This window comes from Talpa occidentalis, unplaced genomic scaffold (assembly GCF_014898055.3).
Source record: "Talpa occidentalis isolate TD23 unplaced genomic scaffold, MPIMG_talOcc4v2.1 talOcc4.12, whole genome shotgun sequence".
Lineage (NCBI taxonomy): Eukaryota > Metazoa > Chordata > Mammalia > Eulipotyphla > Talpidae > Talpa > Talpa occidentalis.
The window spans coordinates 70,773,390-70,790,022 of NW_023601212.1; the positions used below are offsets into that span (position 1 = coordinate 70,773,390).

Here is a 16,633-nt window from a genome sequence, read left to right on the forward strand (position 1 = left end):
GAGCAGAAAGACCACCCCAAGGAAACACAAGATCTGGAGCAAAAGAGCCTGTGGACTCTGCAACATATGTTCAAGTCATGACCCTGAGAACCTGGGTGTTCCAAGTGCAGGGAGCAGAGGACATGTGCTGCCAGTGCACTGAGCCCCCATGGAGCAGACGGCAACGTGCTCGTTATGCATGTCAGTGTTATGTTTAGCAGTTATGGAGACCTCCTGTGCAAAGAACCATGCTGGATACCTGTGCACAGAAGCAGTGCTTCTGTCTGGTGTGCTGTGTGCCAAGAGGCAGACTACGAAATGGGCAACTTCAACACACTGCTGGGCAGAGACCAGCCCAGGGAGTGTTCATGGGTGGGACAACTCCTGCACATGTCATTAGGGAGCTTCTTTGGAGGAAATGAGGTCCAGGATGAGATCAGAATGACTCAAAGAACATAGTGTCTTCAACAGGACAATATAATATCCTTGGATAGATTAGAGATGGAAAATGATTGTGAATAAAAAAGAAGATTTAGATTGAAGTTAGCTGGTGGGTCTTGGTTTTACTCTCATCCTGTCAGTTACTATCTGTGTGACTTGAAGCAAGTCTGTTAACATTTCTGCCATTGACCTCAAAAGTGGGGATAAAAATGCATTGTGCATGTGATGACTGAAAGGATCAAATAGGAGATTATCTTCGAAGACTGTGTGAACAGCAGAGTACTGAAAGTTGAAATGCCTTTACTCGGTGAAAGAATATGCCACCCACCTCTAGCTTGGTGCCTGCCCTCAGTAGCTGGAATCTGCCATTGGCATCACACCCACATGCTGTGCTGTTTGGGGTTCCTGTCCAAAGAATGTGCTTCTGGTGAGTGAGTCATGGACATGCTGCACCAATCTGTCCCTCAGTGTCACCGCCAGCCTCTTTCTCTGCTCTCGTTTTCCAGAGCTGGTTGTTCCCCCAAGGTGGAGTTTATTTTTTTATTGCTGATGATTGATAGTTCCACTTCTGCTTCATCCCTAGTTAATACCTTTATGGCAGGAGTGAGAGAGCTTCTCACCTAGTAGGTGGTGAGATGCTTTAGGAACATAGGGGCTTGAGATTTTCCTCAATTTAGATTGAAAATCTAAATCTGTGGAAGGATTTGTTTGTCATTTTACTAAAAGTATAATTAGGAGCAATCTGATTCTTTCCCTCCCCCCCCAGTTTTATTGAGATATAATTGACATATAGCAATATATTTATTTCCTGTATACACATAATGATTTGATATTTGTATATATATATTGTGAAATGACCATCACAAGTAAGTCTAGTTTACATAGTTACACAATTTTTTCACTGTAATGAGAACTTTTAAGATCTACTGTCTTAGCAACTTCATATATACATTGCCTATTGTCACCATGTGGTGCATTAAATCCCCAGCACTTGTTTTTTCTACAATTGGATGATTGTGTTTTTAGCCACCTTCACCTAATCCTCTCTTTCCCCCACTTCTGGCAACAACTTATCAGTTTGATTTCTATGAATTTGTTGTTTTTAGGTCCATGTATAAGTAAGATCACACAGTACTTGTATTTCTCTGTCTGATGTATTTCACACAGGGCATTATGCTAAGTGTCCTGATTATTAATTTTATATGGTTTATCACTCTAGGAATCACAATCTAGAAAACTTTATGGATGTTCTAGAAAATACTCCATAATGGAAAATAAGAATGCAAACATAGAAATGAGTCTGTAACTGTGAAAGGAATTTACATGAGAGGACCACTGAGATACAAATTAGACAAGTAAATGTTAGGTGAAGACCTCTTAAGTGGCAATGCAACTCGATGCTGTTTTATAGGAAGGCCAGATGGAGCTATCAAATTGTAGCTACTTAAATATAAATTAAAATTAACTAAAATTTAAATTCACATCCTCAGTCACACTAGCCACATTTCAAATGCCAAAGAGCAAACTGTGGTGAGTGGCTACTATATGGGACTGGCACAGATTTCCACATTTCCTTTCTCGGTAAAAGTTCTTTTGGATTATACTCCTGTAATGCACCCAGATGTGTGGGTCCTTCAACAACAAGAAAACTATTCAAAGAACAGGGACATGGTGTTCTGTCCATGGATAAAATGAGTATGTGGCATGTATGTGTCCAATGTGTGACTGTATGTGTGTGTGTATGGGGGGGGGTGACTGTATGTGTGTGTGTTTGTATGAATGCATATAAATATTTGTACATGTACAATGTCTACTATTAGGGGTCACTAGCTAGACTGGAGTAGGGGTTAGAGTCTATGAGACTTCTATTTCTTACACTGTTTTATTTATAGTGAGGATTATGACTTATTTTAACATATTTTAATTTTGAGCATAAAAGCATGACTTATGAGTAGTTGCAGAAGTCAAGGAGGAAGACAGCTGAGCATAGATGTTAGATTGAACGATGAATCACAGGCTGGCCACGGTTTCTATAGAGACGGGCTCTAAAGGCTGGGTACAGGGAGTACATGGGGAAGAACTCTGCTAACATGCCATCCATTACTTGTGCTTTCCCTTCCCCATGAGCCTATTGCAATGAATGACAAAAGCAGTTAAGGAGAAATGGAGCCAGAAAAACCATAGACATGTTGGCTATAGGGAAGTGGAAGAAAGCACTAAACTGATTTGAGTCAGAGAAAGAAAAATCCTTGTACCTCACATAAGGGTTTAAAAGTGCTGCTCTCACCCCAGTCTTAGACTTGTACACCTGCTTCATGAAATATGAATTTACTTTCTTCAAATATATTAAAAGGTACAGCAGAATGGCTGATGACTAAGGAACATGGACCAATAAGCTCTGGTGGAAGAAGTAGAAAAGAGTAACTTGATTGCTCAGGGCACTCGTTTGAATTGGACTGAATGGACAATGAAGACAAAACATTCTTAAAACTTGGGAAACAAATGCATAAAGAAGTTCAGGTCAGCTCAAAACAGCCCTTCAGAGCAGAACTGTTTCTTTAATTGTGTAGGGAAGGTGGGTGGTGTAGGGAGGTGAGACACAGTGTAGGGGGGAAATGGGTGGGGGGCATGGGATTACTGCAGGTCTTTCTCCAGCACCCCTGAAATCTCAGCATTCTCTTTAGCTAAAACTAACAGAAGTCCTGCAATAACTGGGGTCTTCCCCATGGGGTGTGATTACTGACCAGCCACACCCCCAGAGTGGGGGGTCATCACTCACCCCCAATTCTCCATGTGCCTCTCAGCCCCATTCCCCTCACATCAGGAGTTTACTGTGCGTGCAACTCTCTCGTTACCTCTTCAGGGACCTTCAGCAGCCCTCATAGATAAGTGCGATTACCAACCCATCTCACTGGATAAGCTCTCTCGTTTTGAAGTACAGAAGCAATCCTGAGATGTTACTATAGAGGAGTTTATGACTCAAAGGACAAGTTTGGACTGTCACTCTCTCCAGAAGTGGGAGAGCCCCAGTGAAAGAGTTGGGGAAATATGGGATGCAGAAGTAAATTACCCTCTGAGCCCTCCCTGGACATCTTCCACTTTACTAGACGAAATCAGGTGTGGTGGATGCCTGTGTTGACCTTGGGAAGACAGAGAAGATCCTGCACAGGCTGCGCAGCCAAAGGCGTAAGCAGTGGGTGGGTTGGTGCCGCCGGTGGCGATTGGCTGGGGTGAGTTCTCAGAAGCTGGGATGTATGTCAATGAACTTAAGGACTGGTTTAGCACTAGATGGCCACCTCCTCCTTTCTGACTGGTTGCTGTTTTGAATTTGCCTAGGCAGAAGTGACCACAGCTGGGCAGGGGAGCTGCAGCCTTTCCATGTCCCGAATCTAGCCCCTCTCTGTGGCTGAACCCTGAAGGCTTTCTGTGTAAGGGACACACCAGTAGATGATCTCAAAAGCACCGTACAGAACAGAAAGGAGCTTTCAAAATGATTTATACATTCCAGAAGGACAAAGCCCCGTGGGGGAGTGAGAATACTGAAATGTGCTCATGCATCAAAATTTCAGTCATGAAGCCAGTATTCCTACTAGAGGAAAAAGAACAATAAAATGGAGGGGAAAAAACACAGTTTGAGGGTGTAAAGGAAACACCATTTGCAAAAGGAGGAAATGATGACAAAATCCCTTGTAGATATCTAAATCTTCATAAGTAAAATCTGTGCCTAGAAACAGAATCTTTGCTTTAATAATTTACGTGTGCAAGGTGGACTAAGCATCTGTAGTTATATTTTGTATGCAGTTAAAAGAAAAATGACAATTTCTTCTTGCCAGACTTTACTGTATTTTCCTTTCCTTCTCTTTCCTTTCTAAGTAGATCTAAGGAACTAGGAATTAAGGGGTTGACTCTTAAGAAACAGATGGTTATAATGAACTATTGGAATAAACACTGGAATGATGCCCTTCTTTGAGCTAAAAGCCTCCTCATGTCCTGAAGAGTCCTTCTTGAATCTATGGACTCTGCCTGTGCTCTTCTGGTTTGAGAGTGTATCAGCTGATCATGACTTTTTACCAAAGATCACTGCAATGCTGAGAAAACTGACATTATTTTGTGCTAAAAGGGACAGCAGAATCTTGGTATCTTTCAAAGCTCAGTCTTACTGGGTTCTAAGTCAGCCATGTTAGATCATTAGGTCACTTAAATTTCACTGGACTCTGGTTGAAATGTAAGGTGACACAGGCACCCTGGCCCTATTAGCTTTGCCTTTAGAGGAGATGCTCCTTTAGGCTCTGACTTGAAAGTGACCCTTGGGAGGATTTCTGTTGTGTACTCTTGTTTTGTGTGTTATTAAGAGACTTACTGTGCTTTCTGTGGGTTTGCATGGAGTGAGAGGCCAGAAATAAGCCAGGAGATCTCATTACACTTGAATCATGCAAGGAACACCTTCAAGCTCTGCTCTCCTATAGGCTGGTACCTACTTTGTTCTTTTCAGGGTAAGATGGCTGAGCTCAGATAAAGATGTGCTGAGTGTCATACGGTACCCCCTGTTGTTCTTTTCATTCATGTTAGTGTTGCTTAGTGATTATTGGTGAAAATGCATTTGTATAAAAGTCATTTTTGGTGCCCCTCAATGTGTGTAAGAAGAACTTATGTCTTGTTTCCTGCCAGCAGGAGACCTACATGGTTTGGTAAGGTAAGGATTAGATTTAGGGGTATAGGCTCAAAATGGAATATGGGTATTTCTTTTCATTTGTAAGACTATACCAAGAAGCTATGAGAGATGTTTGGAAGTTTCAGGCAATCATTCTCACTCTCACTGTCTTCATCACCCCAGCTAGCAGTCACACTGTGCCTGAACAGGTGTTAAGTGGGTGCTTCGTACACATCTCCACATTCAACCCTCCTTAGAATGCCACCAGCATACTAGAGAAGTTGCTGCACACTGCTGGAGATCTAGGTGATATGTCTGATGTTTCCCCTTCACTCCAGACCTTGTTAGAGCCTCCCTTGGAGACAATGGGTCTTGGTCAATCTATGAGTGACATCAGTTTTGGTCTGGACATTGTGCCTGTATGTGACAATCCATGTGCCTTGAGTGCTGTTGGCACTCTGTGGTGGTGCTGGAGGCATCTTCCATATTGAACTTACATGATAATGACACAGCAAGAAAAAATCTAAATGAGAAATTCTGGACACAAGTGAGGCTTTGTTTATAAGTTAATCATCTCTTTAGTCCCATCCAGGTGAGGATTAAAGATGACTCTGGTCATGATCCACTTCTGTTCTCTGAAGAAACTTGGGTACCTTTTCTTTCTAAAGTATAGAAAGTGCCACAAAGACCTAAGAGGTGGTTGATGTGGCCACATAGTTATCCTGTCCAAAGTAGATTAGCAGAAACATCTTTTCAGCCTTATCCCAACTCAAATCTAAGCTGGCATGTCCCAAATCAGGGATACCTCATTACTTTGAGGTCAGAGCTCTCCACAGAATTTCCCAATTAAAACAAAGAAAGCTGCCAGCCCTCTCACCAAGGAAAAGTCCTTGCCAGACTTTTCTGGTTAAACAGTTCCTATAGCCCTCTGGCTAGATGCTCCAACCTGCATTTCTCTAGCTACATGGGTAAGAGCCAGGTCCTCATGTGAGATGGAGGCTCAAAATTTGCCCTTCTTGGAATGGAGGCATCACACTCCCAGACTTCAAACTATACTACAAAGCCATAATCATCAAAACTGCATGGTATTGGAACCAGAACAGACACACAGACCAATGGAATTGAATAGAAAATCCAGAAATAAACCCACAGATTTATGGTCAACTAATCTTTGACAAAGGAGCAAAGACTATGCATTGGAGCAAAGAAAGTTTGTTCAATAAATGGTGCTGGGAATACTGGGTCGCTACATGCAAAAGAATGAAGCTTGACCACTACCTCACACCATACACAAAAATCAACTCAAAATGGATTAAAGAACTAGACATAAGACCCGAAACCATAAAATACATAGAAGGAAATATAGGCGAAACACTACGTGATATGCACATCAAAGACATCTTTACAGACACATCACCCAAAGCAGTGATAGTGAAGGCAAAGATAAACAGCTGGGACTACATCAAATTAAAGAGCTTCTGCACAGCAAAGAGACAATAACAAAAACAAAGAGAAACCCCACCAACTGGGAGAACATTTTTGCACACAACACTATTGATAAAGGACTGATCACAAAAATTTACAAAGAGCTGATGAAACACAACAAAAACAATGTAAATAATCCAGTCAAAAAATGGGCAGAAGAGCTAAAAATAAACTTCTCTGAAGAGGAAATGCAAATGGCCAACAGGCATATGAAAAAATGTTCAACATCACTTGTAATCAGGGAAATGCAAATCAAAACTACCATGAGATACCATCTTACACCAGTGAGAATGGCACATATTAAAAAAACTAGCCACAACAAATGTTGGCGAGGATGTGGAGAAAAAGGAACTCTTCTGCACTGTTGGTGGGAGTGCAAACTGGTCCAACCACTATGGAGAGCTATGTGGAGATTTCTGGACCTACTAAACATAGAGCTTCCATATGATCCAGCAATTCCACTCCTAGGTATTTACCCAAAGGACACAGAAACATCAATTCCAAAGAGCACCTGCACCCCTATGTTTATAGCAGCACTGTTTACAATAGCTAAGCTTTGGAAACAGCCCAAATGCCCAAAAATAGATGACTGGATCAAGAAGATGTGGTACATATACACCATGGAATATTACTCAGCATTCAAAAAAGATAAACACATGCAATTTGCAGCAACATGGATGGCGCTGGAAGGGATCATGCTCTGCAAAATAAGCCAGAAAGAAAAAGAAAAATACCGGATGGTCTCACTCATAGCAGGAATCTAGAAAACTTAAATAAGGGACCAGGAAAAAGAATAACTATAAGAAAGAAAATATCAAAATCAACAAACAACTATGAATAAGAGACACTCTTTGGGGGGTGGGGTGTGGGGAGGGGAGGGATTGGGGTCAAAATAAGGGGATTGCAATTGTATGGGGAATATAAAAATAAAATTTATTTTAAAAAATTGCCCTTCTTATTAGAAATGACTCCAGGTCTAACCACTTTTGCAATATTGTGCAATTCTTGCTTTCCAGCTTCCACCAGCCCAGTGATAAGTGCACGGGGTGTGGCAGTCTTCCTGGTCTTTGGCTCTAAATCACAACCCAATCATGCTCCTGGGTCATTATGCCTTCCAGGCCCTTCCATTTCCTTCTGGATGTTGAATGACCCAAGTAGTTTCCTCCATGACTTTTGCTGCTCTCTTTGTTGTGACAACCACTATACCTCAGAAAAATGCCCAAAGCAAGTCACCAGAAATCCCATTTCTATTTTTTTAAGATTTATTTTATTTTATTTTATTTTTTTAAGATTTATTTATTTATTTATACAAGCACACTAGGTACAGTCAGAAGCACGGGAGGGTGAGAGAATTTACCAGAGCCAGAGCAGGGAGCAGAGCAGGTAGAAGGACCGAAGTACACTGCTGAGGGTAGCAGTGGGCAGCAGGAGAGGTCTGTGCGCCTTGTGGGACCCTCCTCCAGTGGCTGGGGAGCAGCCGGGGATCGAACCGGTGCTGCAGAGGCCGTGGGCAGCTTCGCAACCCAACGCTCAACCACTGCACCACTGGGGATGCTCCCCATTTCTATTTTAATGATGTTAAAATGAAACTGTTCTATCTATAGCCGGGAACAGTCATGGATATGATAGATATTAGATAATAAAAAGAGCACAACACAGATCCACTTGTGTGAAGAATTCTCAAAGGAAATAATTAAGAATCAGCTCAAGATCCTTGGCCAGAACTAGATGTGTAGAGTAGTCAGCATGTGGGGATAAGAATGAACTTCTCTAAAGAACTTTGGAGAAACTGCTTTGCTGTTGCTGTTGTTGCTCTTGGTTTGGGAAAGTCATGGATCATGTTCCTGACATCCTGAGAGGGTAAGTATTGGTTTTCCTGCTTCCTTCACCTCAAACCTTGTGAGGGGGTTTCCAGGGAATTGCTCAGAAAGCTTGACATACCCTCCTTGCTGTTGGGAGACTCAAAGACATGAGAAAGCTAAAGCTACTGAAGAAGTAGGAAGATGTCTGTATTAAGGTCACCTTGGACCCCTAGCATTTGTGGGGACACAGATGCATGAGTGTTTCTTTTGAATGAGGGGTTGGTCATATAGAAGAAAGAGCTAACATGTGGTCATCTTGGATTTTGTCCCTGAGAGCCATCCCAAGGGGCAGAGAGTCGCAAAAGCAAGGGTCTTGACACAAACACTAGATTGTAAGAGCCACAGAAAAAGCTGTAAAGTATCACCAAAAATAAGCAATACCTCTAAGTCAGGTAGAGTTGAGAGGGTGTGTATGATAGCAACCTGAGCTAGAAGAAAGCCTGACGATGTGAGTTAGGGTTACAGCACAGACTGATTATTGTTGGAGGAACCCATGTTAAGATGACACAGACGTATTAGAATATAAATTCCAAAGAAGCCATCATCATGATCTCAATCAATGTGGGTTTTCAGCATCTGGCACAGAGCCTGGTACAGAGCACTTGCTCAGTAAATAATTCAGTGATGGGATGATGTCACTGTGGGTACACCGGCTTCCTTTCTCAAGCTTGTTTTAGGCTCCTTAGTAGAGGGGCTCTTAAACTAAAGCAGAGTCTGTTACTGAGCAGGGTGAGGGCAAGCAGCATGTCTGTGTGCTCTATTGGGGGTGTGTGCTGTCCTAGAGAGGCTGGTGTTGACGAGAACATAAGTACTTGAAGACACCATTAAGCAATTGGCTGGCAATTGGAAACCAGTTTCCTGCGTTGGTGAAACCTCTGTTTAACCAACTTGATGTTCAGCACGGTTTCTGCTGCCATAGAGATGAGATTGAAAGTTCTTAGGAAGCACCTGCAGCTTCACTTCAGTGTCTCAGTAGTCTCCCCAGATCCCACCTTCTCCTCCGCCCTGACCCTATTGATCCTTTATGGAGTTCATCCCTATTTTCCTATACTGGTGTCCGCCTCTCTTGCTCCTCGGTGAGTGGCCCATGAGTTTGATTGCCATCCGGAATCATTCCTGGATGCTGTCTCTTTGATTTCCTGGATGCTGGCTCCATTATTGGTTGGCAAAGTCTGCCTTATTTCCTAGATGCAGTGAAATTCCCTTTGGGATGCTTGCATTTGGAGAAAGTAATTCATATATTGTTCTAGGCACTATACTCCATTGTCTTCGTAATACTAGAAATAAGGACCACTAATAGTGCCTGGCAATTATTTTGTGGAGTTGTTATTAGAGTGGCAGTTACTGTGCTAAGAATTGTAACTGGTGGGGTCTGTTTTTGGAGGGCAATGTCACAGTAAAGTGTTTGAATTATATATGAGGTGGGAGTACACAGAAGGCTTTTAAACTGGGGCTTTGTTGAGCAATATTCTGTTCAAAAAGTAATAATGAATTTTTTATTTTTGATTTGACTATGTCATTCTTTAATATTTTTAAAATACAATTTTATTGACTTATAATTTTTGGGAGTATAGCTTCATATCGCCTTATGACGTAAGTCTCACTTCACCTGCCAGCAAAGTTCTCGTGTCATCTTCCCCACTATTCCCTTTCCCCTCACTTCTCTCCCCCTCCCCTTCTCATAGCCACCATATTTTTCAGAGTCTCAGTATTTTTTGTTGTGGTTTGTTAGTTTGGTGGCTGTGGTTATTTATATTTCACATACGATAGAAATCATCTGGTAAATGTTTTCACTTTCTGACTTATTTTCATTAGCAGAATCACCTCAAGTTCCATCTCTGTTGTCTCGAAGATAAGATTTAATGTTTTTTTTTTTTTTTTTTTTGAGTTTAAATGCATTTTATTTTTAGACAACCTACAAGACATGTTTTTCTTAAAAACAATGCCTCCACTCCAAATAAATCAAGGTCAAAATAAATGAAGAGCTCAAGATGACATCAGTCCCATTTGTCTGTCCTGGTGTTGTGTCAATGAAAAGCAGCAGCCAGTTATGATGACAGGTGATAGTTCCAAGTAATTGCCAAATTTGTTAGCATTTTTCCATTTCTAAACCATCCTTAAAGAAAATCATATATGGTGTCACACCATCCTCACGGTAGTCCAGCAGAGCAACCATACCATCTGGATTCATGTTTTCACCAATAAAGAACTGGTAGTTTTTAAAATTAGCGAGGATGTGCTTGATTTGTTCTGCAGCTCCTGTCATAAAAGGTTTTACTCTTTCTGGTCTCTGTTCTTCAAGTTTGCCTTTAATTGATTTCATATAATCTTTGATGTACTTCTTGTAGGCTTCTTTTGTGAAGCTGGTTTCCTGCAAGTGATGGTTCATGACAATATCAACACCAGTAATTACTGTGCTTTCGGTACCTTCGCCCTCGGGGCCGTCAGCGGAGGCATTTCCACCAATGAGCGAGTCATCAATGTTACCCTCTGTCCTACTGACCATCTTCCCCTCCACCTCCAGGCACAGCCCGTCCGCGATCTCCCGGATTTTGTAGATGTCGGAGAACATCTCATCATGGGTGATGAGGTCCCGGTAGATAATCATGATGGCGGCTCGAGGGAGACGACGGCGGCGCTAGCTTAGCAGGAGCCCGGAGCTCGGAGCGAGCCTGGTGCAGCCGGAGCGGCGCTCGGGGGGAGGGGGGAGCGGGCGGAAAAAAGCTAGATTTAATGTTTTTTTAAAAGATTTATTTATTTATACAAGAACTGGGGTACAGGCCCGATGCACAGGAGGGTGAGAGGATTCATCAGAGACAGAGTGGGGAGCAGAACAGGCAGACTGATGACATATACTGCTGAGGGGAGCAGCGGGTGAGACAGGAGAGGTCTGCCTTGCCATGTGGGACCCTTGCTGGCTGGCCGGGATAGAACCGGCGCTGCAGAGGCTGCGGACAGCTTCACAGTGCAGTGCTCAACTGCCTGCGCCACCAGGGGAGGCCCAAGATTTCATCTTTTAAGTAGCTGAATAATATTCCATTATATATGCCACAACTTCTCTATCCAATCATCTATTGATGGACATTTCTGTTGTTTTCATGTCTTGACTACTGTGAGTAAGGCTGCTATGAACATAGGGGTGCATCTATCTTTTCAAATTAGTGTCCTCATGTTCTTTGGATGAATACCTAGGAGTGGTATTGCTGCATTTTATGATGTTTCTATTTTTAGTTTTTTAAGGCATCTCCATACTGTTTTTCATAGAGGTGAGTCATCTTATGTCTTCAAGACAGATGATCAAATTCATCTATCCTGCCACTGGTATTGTTGAGAAAAGTCATGTTTGCCTTTATGCAAAATGATCCCAGACTGATATATTTTTAGTGTTCACTCCTGCTTTTAGTTTTTCCCTGTCTCATTACTTGTTCTCAGGTTCTCAGCAATTGCTTACTTACTTCATTTTAGTTTTCTCGTTGGCATAATCTCAGACCTCTTTTTCATTGATTTGTAGCTGGAAAACCATCTAGAAGACTTTCTGTTGCAATTCTACATACATTTTGAATTGGTTAAAAAAAAAAGAATTATGAGTAGCTTCTAAGTGTAGCCACTGCCCCCTCCTTGAGTGCTCTGGCTTTGGGATGCATCTTTTTAGTTACTTAAAGTTTTCCCTCCCCATACTTTGTCACCTCACTTATTTATTTATTTTGGATAATGAAGCACCATTTTCCAAATAAATAGATAGAGGAGAAAATGTTTGGGACCATCAAGCACTAAACAAATGCAGGTGGCATAAAATAGTATTTTTTAATTAAGCATACATGTGGACAGGAAATTGAAAGAAGAAAGAGAGATGGACATAAGATTGAATGTCTGGTTGCCTTGAGTAGATCTCTTAGTAGTTGGTCATTTCATTTTCAAGTGTTCTTTTTTTTTTTCCCCAAGTGTTCTTGTTGATTGAGGACCTCAGTTCCACACCCGAGGTTTGGTGACGACATAGCCTTTCGTCTCATAATTCAGAGCCTTCCAGTTAAGAAAATTGGGGCTAAGGCAGGTGCTGCTGTGATACAAACTCTTGATGTTATCTGGGGACAGCAGAGAGTCCCACATGCACACATCCCCGATTTCTCCCACAAAGGACTGATTCTCATCAAACCCACCTCCATAGGAATCCTGCTCTTGGCCCAGAATGATCTTGGGGTGAGTTCCCAGAGAGTAACCCTGCTTCAACCCCTTTTTTACCAAAGGCTTCGAATTGATCCAAAATTCAGCAATGCCAGTGGAGGACTCCCAGATGACACAGAGGTGCACCGGGGCAGGGAACTCCTCCGTAACTTTGAAAGTGACTTTGGTTCCTCCAATGTGTAGACTATACAGTCCAATTTTTTCTTTAAAAACTAATAGTTCATTATCCTTGCCCCGGACGTTGTAGGAGAAGAGGCTGTAGCCATGGACGAGGTCACTAAAGGCTCGAAGACACAAGGTAAAGTTCTGTAGTGGTTTCTCCAGCTCCGCTTTCAGGCTCACATGGTCACTAGAAGATTCTCTAGGAAACACAAACACCTTTCTGTTGAGGTCTGTGGAACAGAAACAGCAACATAATGACCTTCATCATAAGTGCAGGGAAAAGGCACCCCAGAGTCAACCTCTTTTTCCATCCCTTGTTCCTGGCCCATGCCCTCACCTCCCTACCTGTCTGAGCAAGGACTCCAGAGAGAGTGGTGAGGACAGAGACCCACAGCAGTAGCTTGTCCATGTCTTGGCCTAGAAGCCTAGGTTGTGGGGACAGGCAATGTGGGGACTGTCCACTCAGCTTTGAGAGTCACACTCTTGGACCTCAGGCTGTTCTAGTTGTATCTGCACCAATGAATGAGGGTTGGGGGTGAAGAGCTCAACAGTGTGGAAGTGACTGTCCAGCCCAGTTTCCTGTGCAGCAATCAGAGGCAGGGGAGGGCCTCAGGCTACAAAATCAATGAGAGTTATTCATTAGCTACAGTGACAGGCAGAGCCCACACCTCAGCCCAGGGCTCCGGGAATTGGGAGGCTGGAGTGCTGCAGTGTTTTGATGAGAAGAGAGGCCACATTAACATGTGGGGGTGGGGAATGCTGTTTCATCCCTGCTCGCAGGAACCCCTGAGCCATGGTGGGTCTCCCTGTACTTGGGCTGTGGGAGAAGGGCCTGTTCTTTCAGGCCCTTTTCATCGTTCTGAGAGTGGTCTCTGCAGGTCATCTGGGACGCTGCTTATGCTGAAGGCCCCGAAAAGCCCCTTCACCTTTGACTAATTAATACTGATAAATATGTCCAGGCCATGCTGAGGGAAAGGAGAATCAGCTTGTACTCTTTCTGTCTCTCTGAGGCTTTGTGTTTTCAGCCTCTTCTTTTGCACATCCTGGTGGCTCCCTACACTAGATGTCCCCATTTCTCTGTGTGACGTATTTCCTGGTGACTTATTGCCTGTTGTCTGCAGAGATGCCAGCTCACTCGTTACCTCTCTTCTTTGAGGCCAGCGAGGGAACATCTACATTTGTCTTTGGTGACAACTGATTAATGCATCAGACTCATGTTTATTTATTAATTCCCAAGCACTGCATTAGGTACTAGGGATGCAGTGGAGACTCACCTGACGATCCCTCTGACCTTCTTCTTCATTCCCTCTGCTCCTTTTTAAAATGTCACTTTATTAGTTACTCCTCAAACACGCTCTGTCTCTAAATATCAGATAGGAGCTCCCCTTTCTAGCCGTGTTACTCTCTGCATTCCATAATCTCCTCCTTCTTGCCCTATGTCCAGTGCCTGCTTATTCCCTCCTCTCTCAGCACTTGTAAACCTGTCAGCCTTTTTGAAGACACAATAACTGTCCCCAACAATTCCCTTTCTTTACATTATTCAAGTCTTCCTTCTTGTTTTCTGTTCCCAGCAACTCCAGTCTCTTTCAAAGCTGAATCCCAGCTGGTGTTCTCAAGGTGAGCCCTGTGATGCTGAGAGGCTCCTGGGGGCTTCCTGCCTGTGAACATTCAGGCAGGAGGTGATTCCTGTCTCGGTTGCTCTGGAAGATGAAGGGGAGGAAGGAAAGATCATGGCCTGTTGGCAGATGCAGCACCACCGGCTGCCTCAGGTGGTCTTCCTGGCTGTGCTGGTTGCAGGCAATGACGATTGTCTTCTGAGGGGATGGGAGGACATCACAGGGTCGGAGAGAGGGTGTGGCACAGGCCCAGATCTGGGAAAGGCAGCAGTGAGAGAATGGCTGAAGATGACCCAAGGGACCAAAGAATACTTGAGAGATGTCTCCAAGGCCTGGGGTGTTGAGGGTAGACAAAGTCATAGCAACATTGGAAAAGACTGGAAGCAGAGACTGAAAGAGAACAAGGGGAAGAATGAGATTTGGTGCCAATAAAGAATTATTTGCCATAAGGAAATTTAAGTGCATTTATTTATAATAGATGGAAAAGAGGCAATGGAGACATCGAGAGTGACTGATTACCCCCCTGATATGCAGCTGCATAGAATCAAAGGCAGGTTCTGAAGTAAAGGAAAAAAGGAGCAGAGACAAAATTATTAAAAATATAAAACATGGAACCAAATTAGATTTTACTTCAAATTACAATTGTCTTTGATTTGGAAAAATGAGTTACTGGTGCATATAGACAGTTGAGAAGAAGTTCATTTGGAGGAGGTGGAAGATGGGTGATAAGTTTGGTTCCTAAAATGCTAAATTTGAAGTGATAGTGTGACCTACACAGAAAAGGCCAAGGGAGGATTTGAAATATGTGTGCGCCACTTGGGATTAGAAATATGGGTTTCAGAGGAATCTACACTCAAGTGGAATGAAACAAAAACACACGATCTCTTCCAGCGGTGGAGGGATGAGGGAGAAGTCCAGGGAAACCAGCCCCGATTGGGGGCCATTTGTGTTTGCGGGGTTGGAGGTAAAAGAAGAGCCAGGGAGAGAGACAAAATGAGTGTTTGGCAGAGAGAAAGCCAGAGTGCGGTGTCATGGAAACTAAGTTAGCGTTGGTTTCCAGGAGGCAGTGTCCAGCAGCATCAAATGTGTGAGAGCGATCTAAGTGGAAAGAATGCTGGATTTAGCAATAAAAACTTCACTGGTGACCTTTGAAAGAGCAATTTCCTTAAAGTGAGCATGGCAGAAGGCAGGTTTCAGGGGATGATGGAGGGAGAAAACAGAAGGGAGTCTGTTTCCTAAGGTTCAGTAATTCTGACAAGATAAAGAGGGAAGAAGCACAAGTCTCTTTAAGGGACCCAGGAGCCAATATGTATTTCCCATACAGATTATAGATGGTCTCCTGTCGACAAGCTATTGTCTTTACTTCCTGCTCCATAACATTTCACTCATTGACAGAGAAAAATCAGTGTCCACCTGAGATTACGACTGACCTTTCTACAAAAGTAGCTATTTCAGACTCTAAATGCCAGGCTGCTGGCAACTCCTCCTTTCCCTCCCAAACCTCCCAGTTACAAAATGGCCCAGAGCTTTCCCGGTCCTTCTGATAGCAAAGTCTTTTTCTCTGGCCTCAGTTCTCTGTTCCCACTTTCAGGGCTAATTTATTAAAGAAAATTCCTGTCAAGTTTTTCTTCTACTTTTGGGTGCCATCCTTGCTACATCAATGAAATCTCACTTCCGAATTCAGACTGCAGCTGAAACTCTTCTCTTGCGTGTTGCAGTATCCAGTTCTCAATCTTTATCCTCTGTATCCCTAAATCATTCCTCTTTGAACCACACATCCTTTTAGTAGCTATAAAATTTATCTTCATTGTTAATGAATATTTTATCCATTTATTAGAATAGAATTGTTTGTATAAAATTTACCTTCATTGGAACTCACCGACCACAGCCATCTCCATCCTATCCACAATGCCTTTGTGAGAACATCTGGAGGGAGAGACAAGAAAAGAAGAAGTACAATGGCAGGGACTCAGCCCAGTTCTGACTTGCGTGTGTTGAAGAGAGAAGTTCTCTTTCCCGTGAATAGGAATGTGCTCCTCAGTCTGTATGACAGTGAAGTTCTCTAGAAGCAGGGCAGGCCTCTCACGTGTCAGCAGGTGCCATCTTGTTTCATTCTTCATCTTGTCTTTTCCTATACCATGTCTCTGCCCATGACCTCAAGTCAGAACAAGGGTTTTCCCGTGTTGAGCCATTGAGTGTATCTCTCAAACTAGAGAATATAGAGAAAGAGACTTGCCGAAGATGGCGGAGTTTAC

At 43.0% G+C, this 16,633-nt stretch overlaps 2 protein-coding genes across 2 annotated transcripts; both read right to left on the bottom strand.

Annotated features, from left to right (window-relative positions):
- Positions 1–10,298: 10,298 nt before the first annotated feature.
- Positions 10,299–11,133, bottom strand: LOC119240111 (translationally-controlled tumor protein). Its single transcript, XM_037504474.2, has one exon. The coding sequence runs from the start codon at positions 11,024–11,026 to the stop codon at positions 10,508–10,510; it is 519 nt and encodes a 172-aa protein (XP_037360371.1). The 5' UTR covers positions 11,027–11,133; the 3' UTR covers positions 10,299–10,507.
- Positions 11,134–12,381: 1,248 nt separating this feature from the next.
- On the bottom strand, positions 12,382–13,171 carry APCS (amyloid P component, serum). Its single transcript, XM_037508032.1, has 2 exons — positions 13,108–13,171; positions 12,382–12,992 (listed from the first exon to the last, which is right to left on the bottom strand). The coding sequence occupies exons 1-2, from the start codon at positions 13,169–13,171 to the stop codon at positions 12,382–12,384; spliced, it is 675 nt and encodes a 224-aa protein (XP_037363929.1).
- Positions 13,172–16,633: the final 3,462 nt, after the last annotated feature.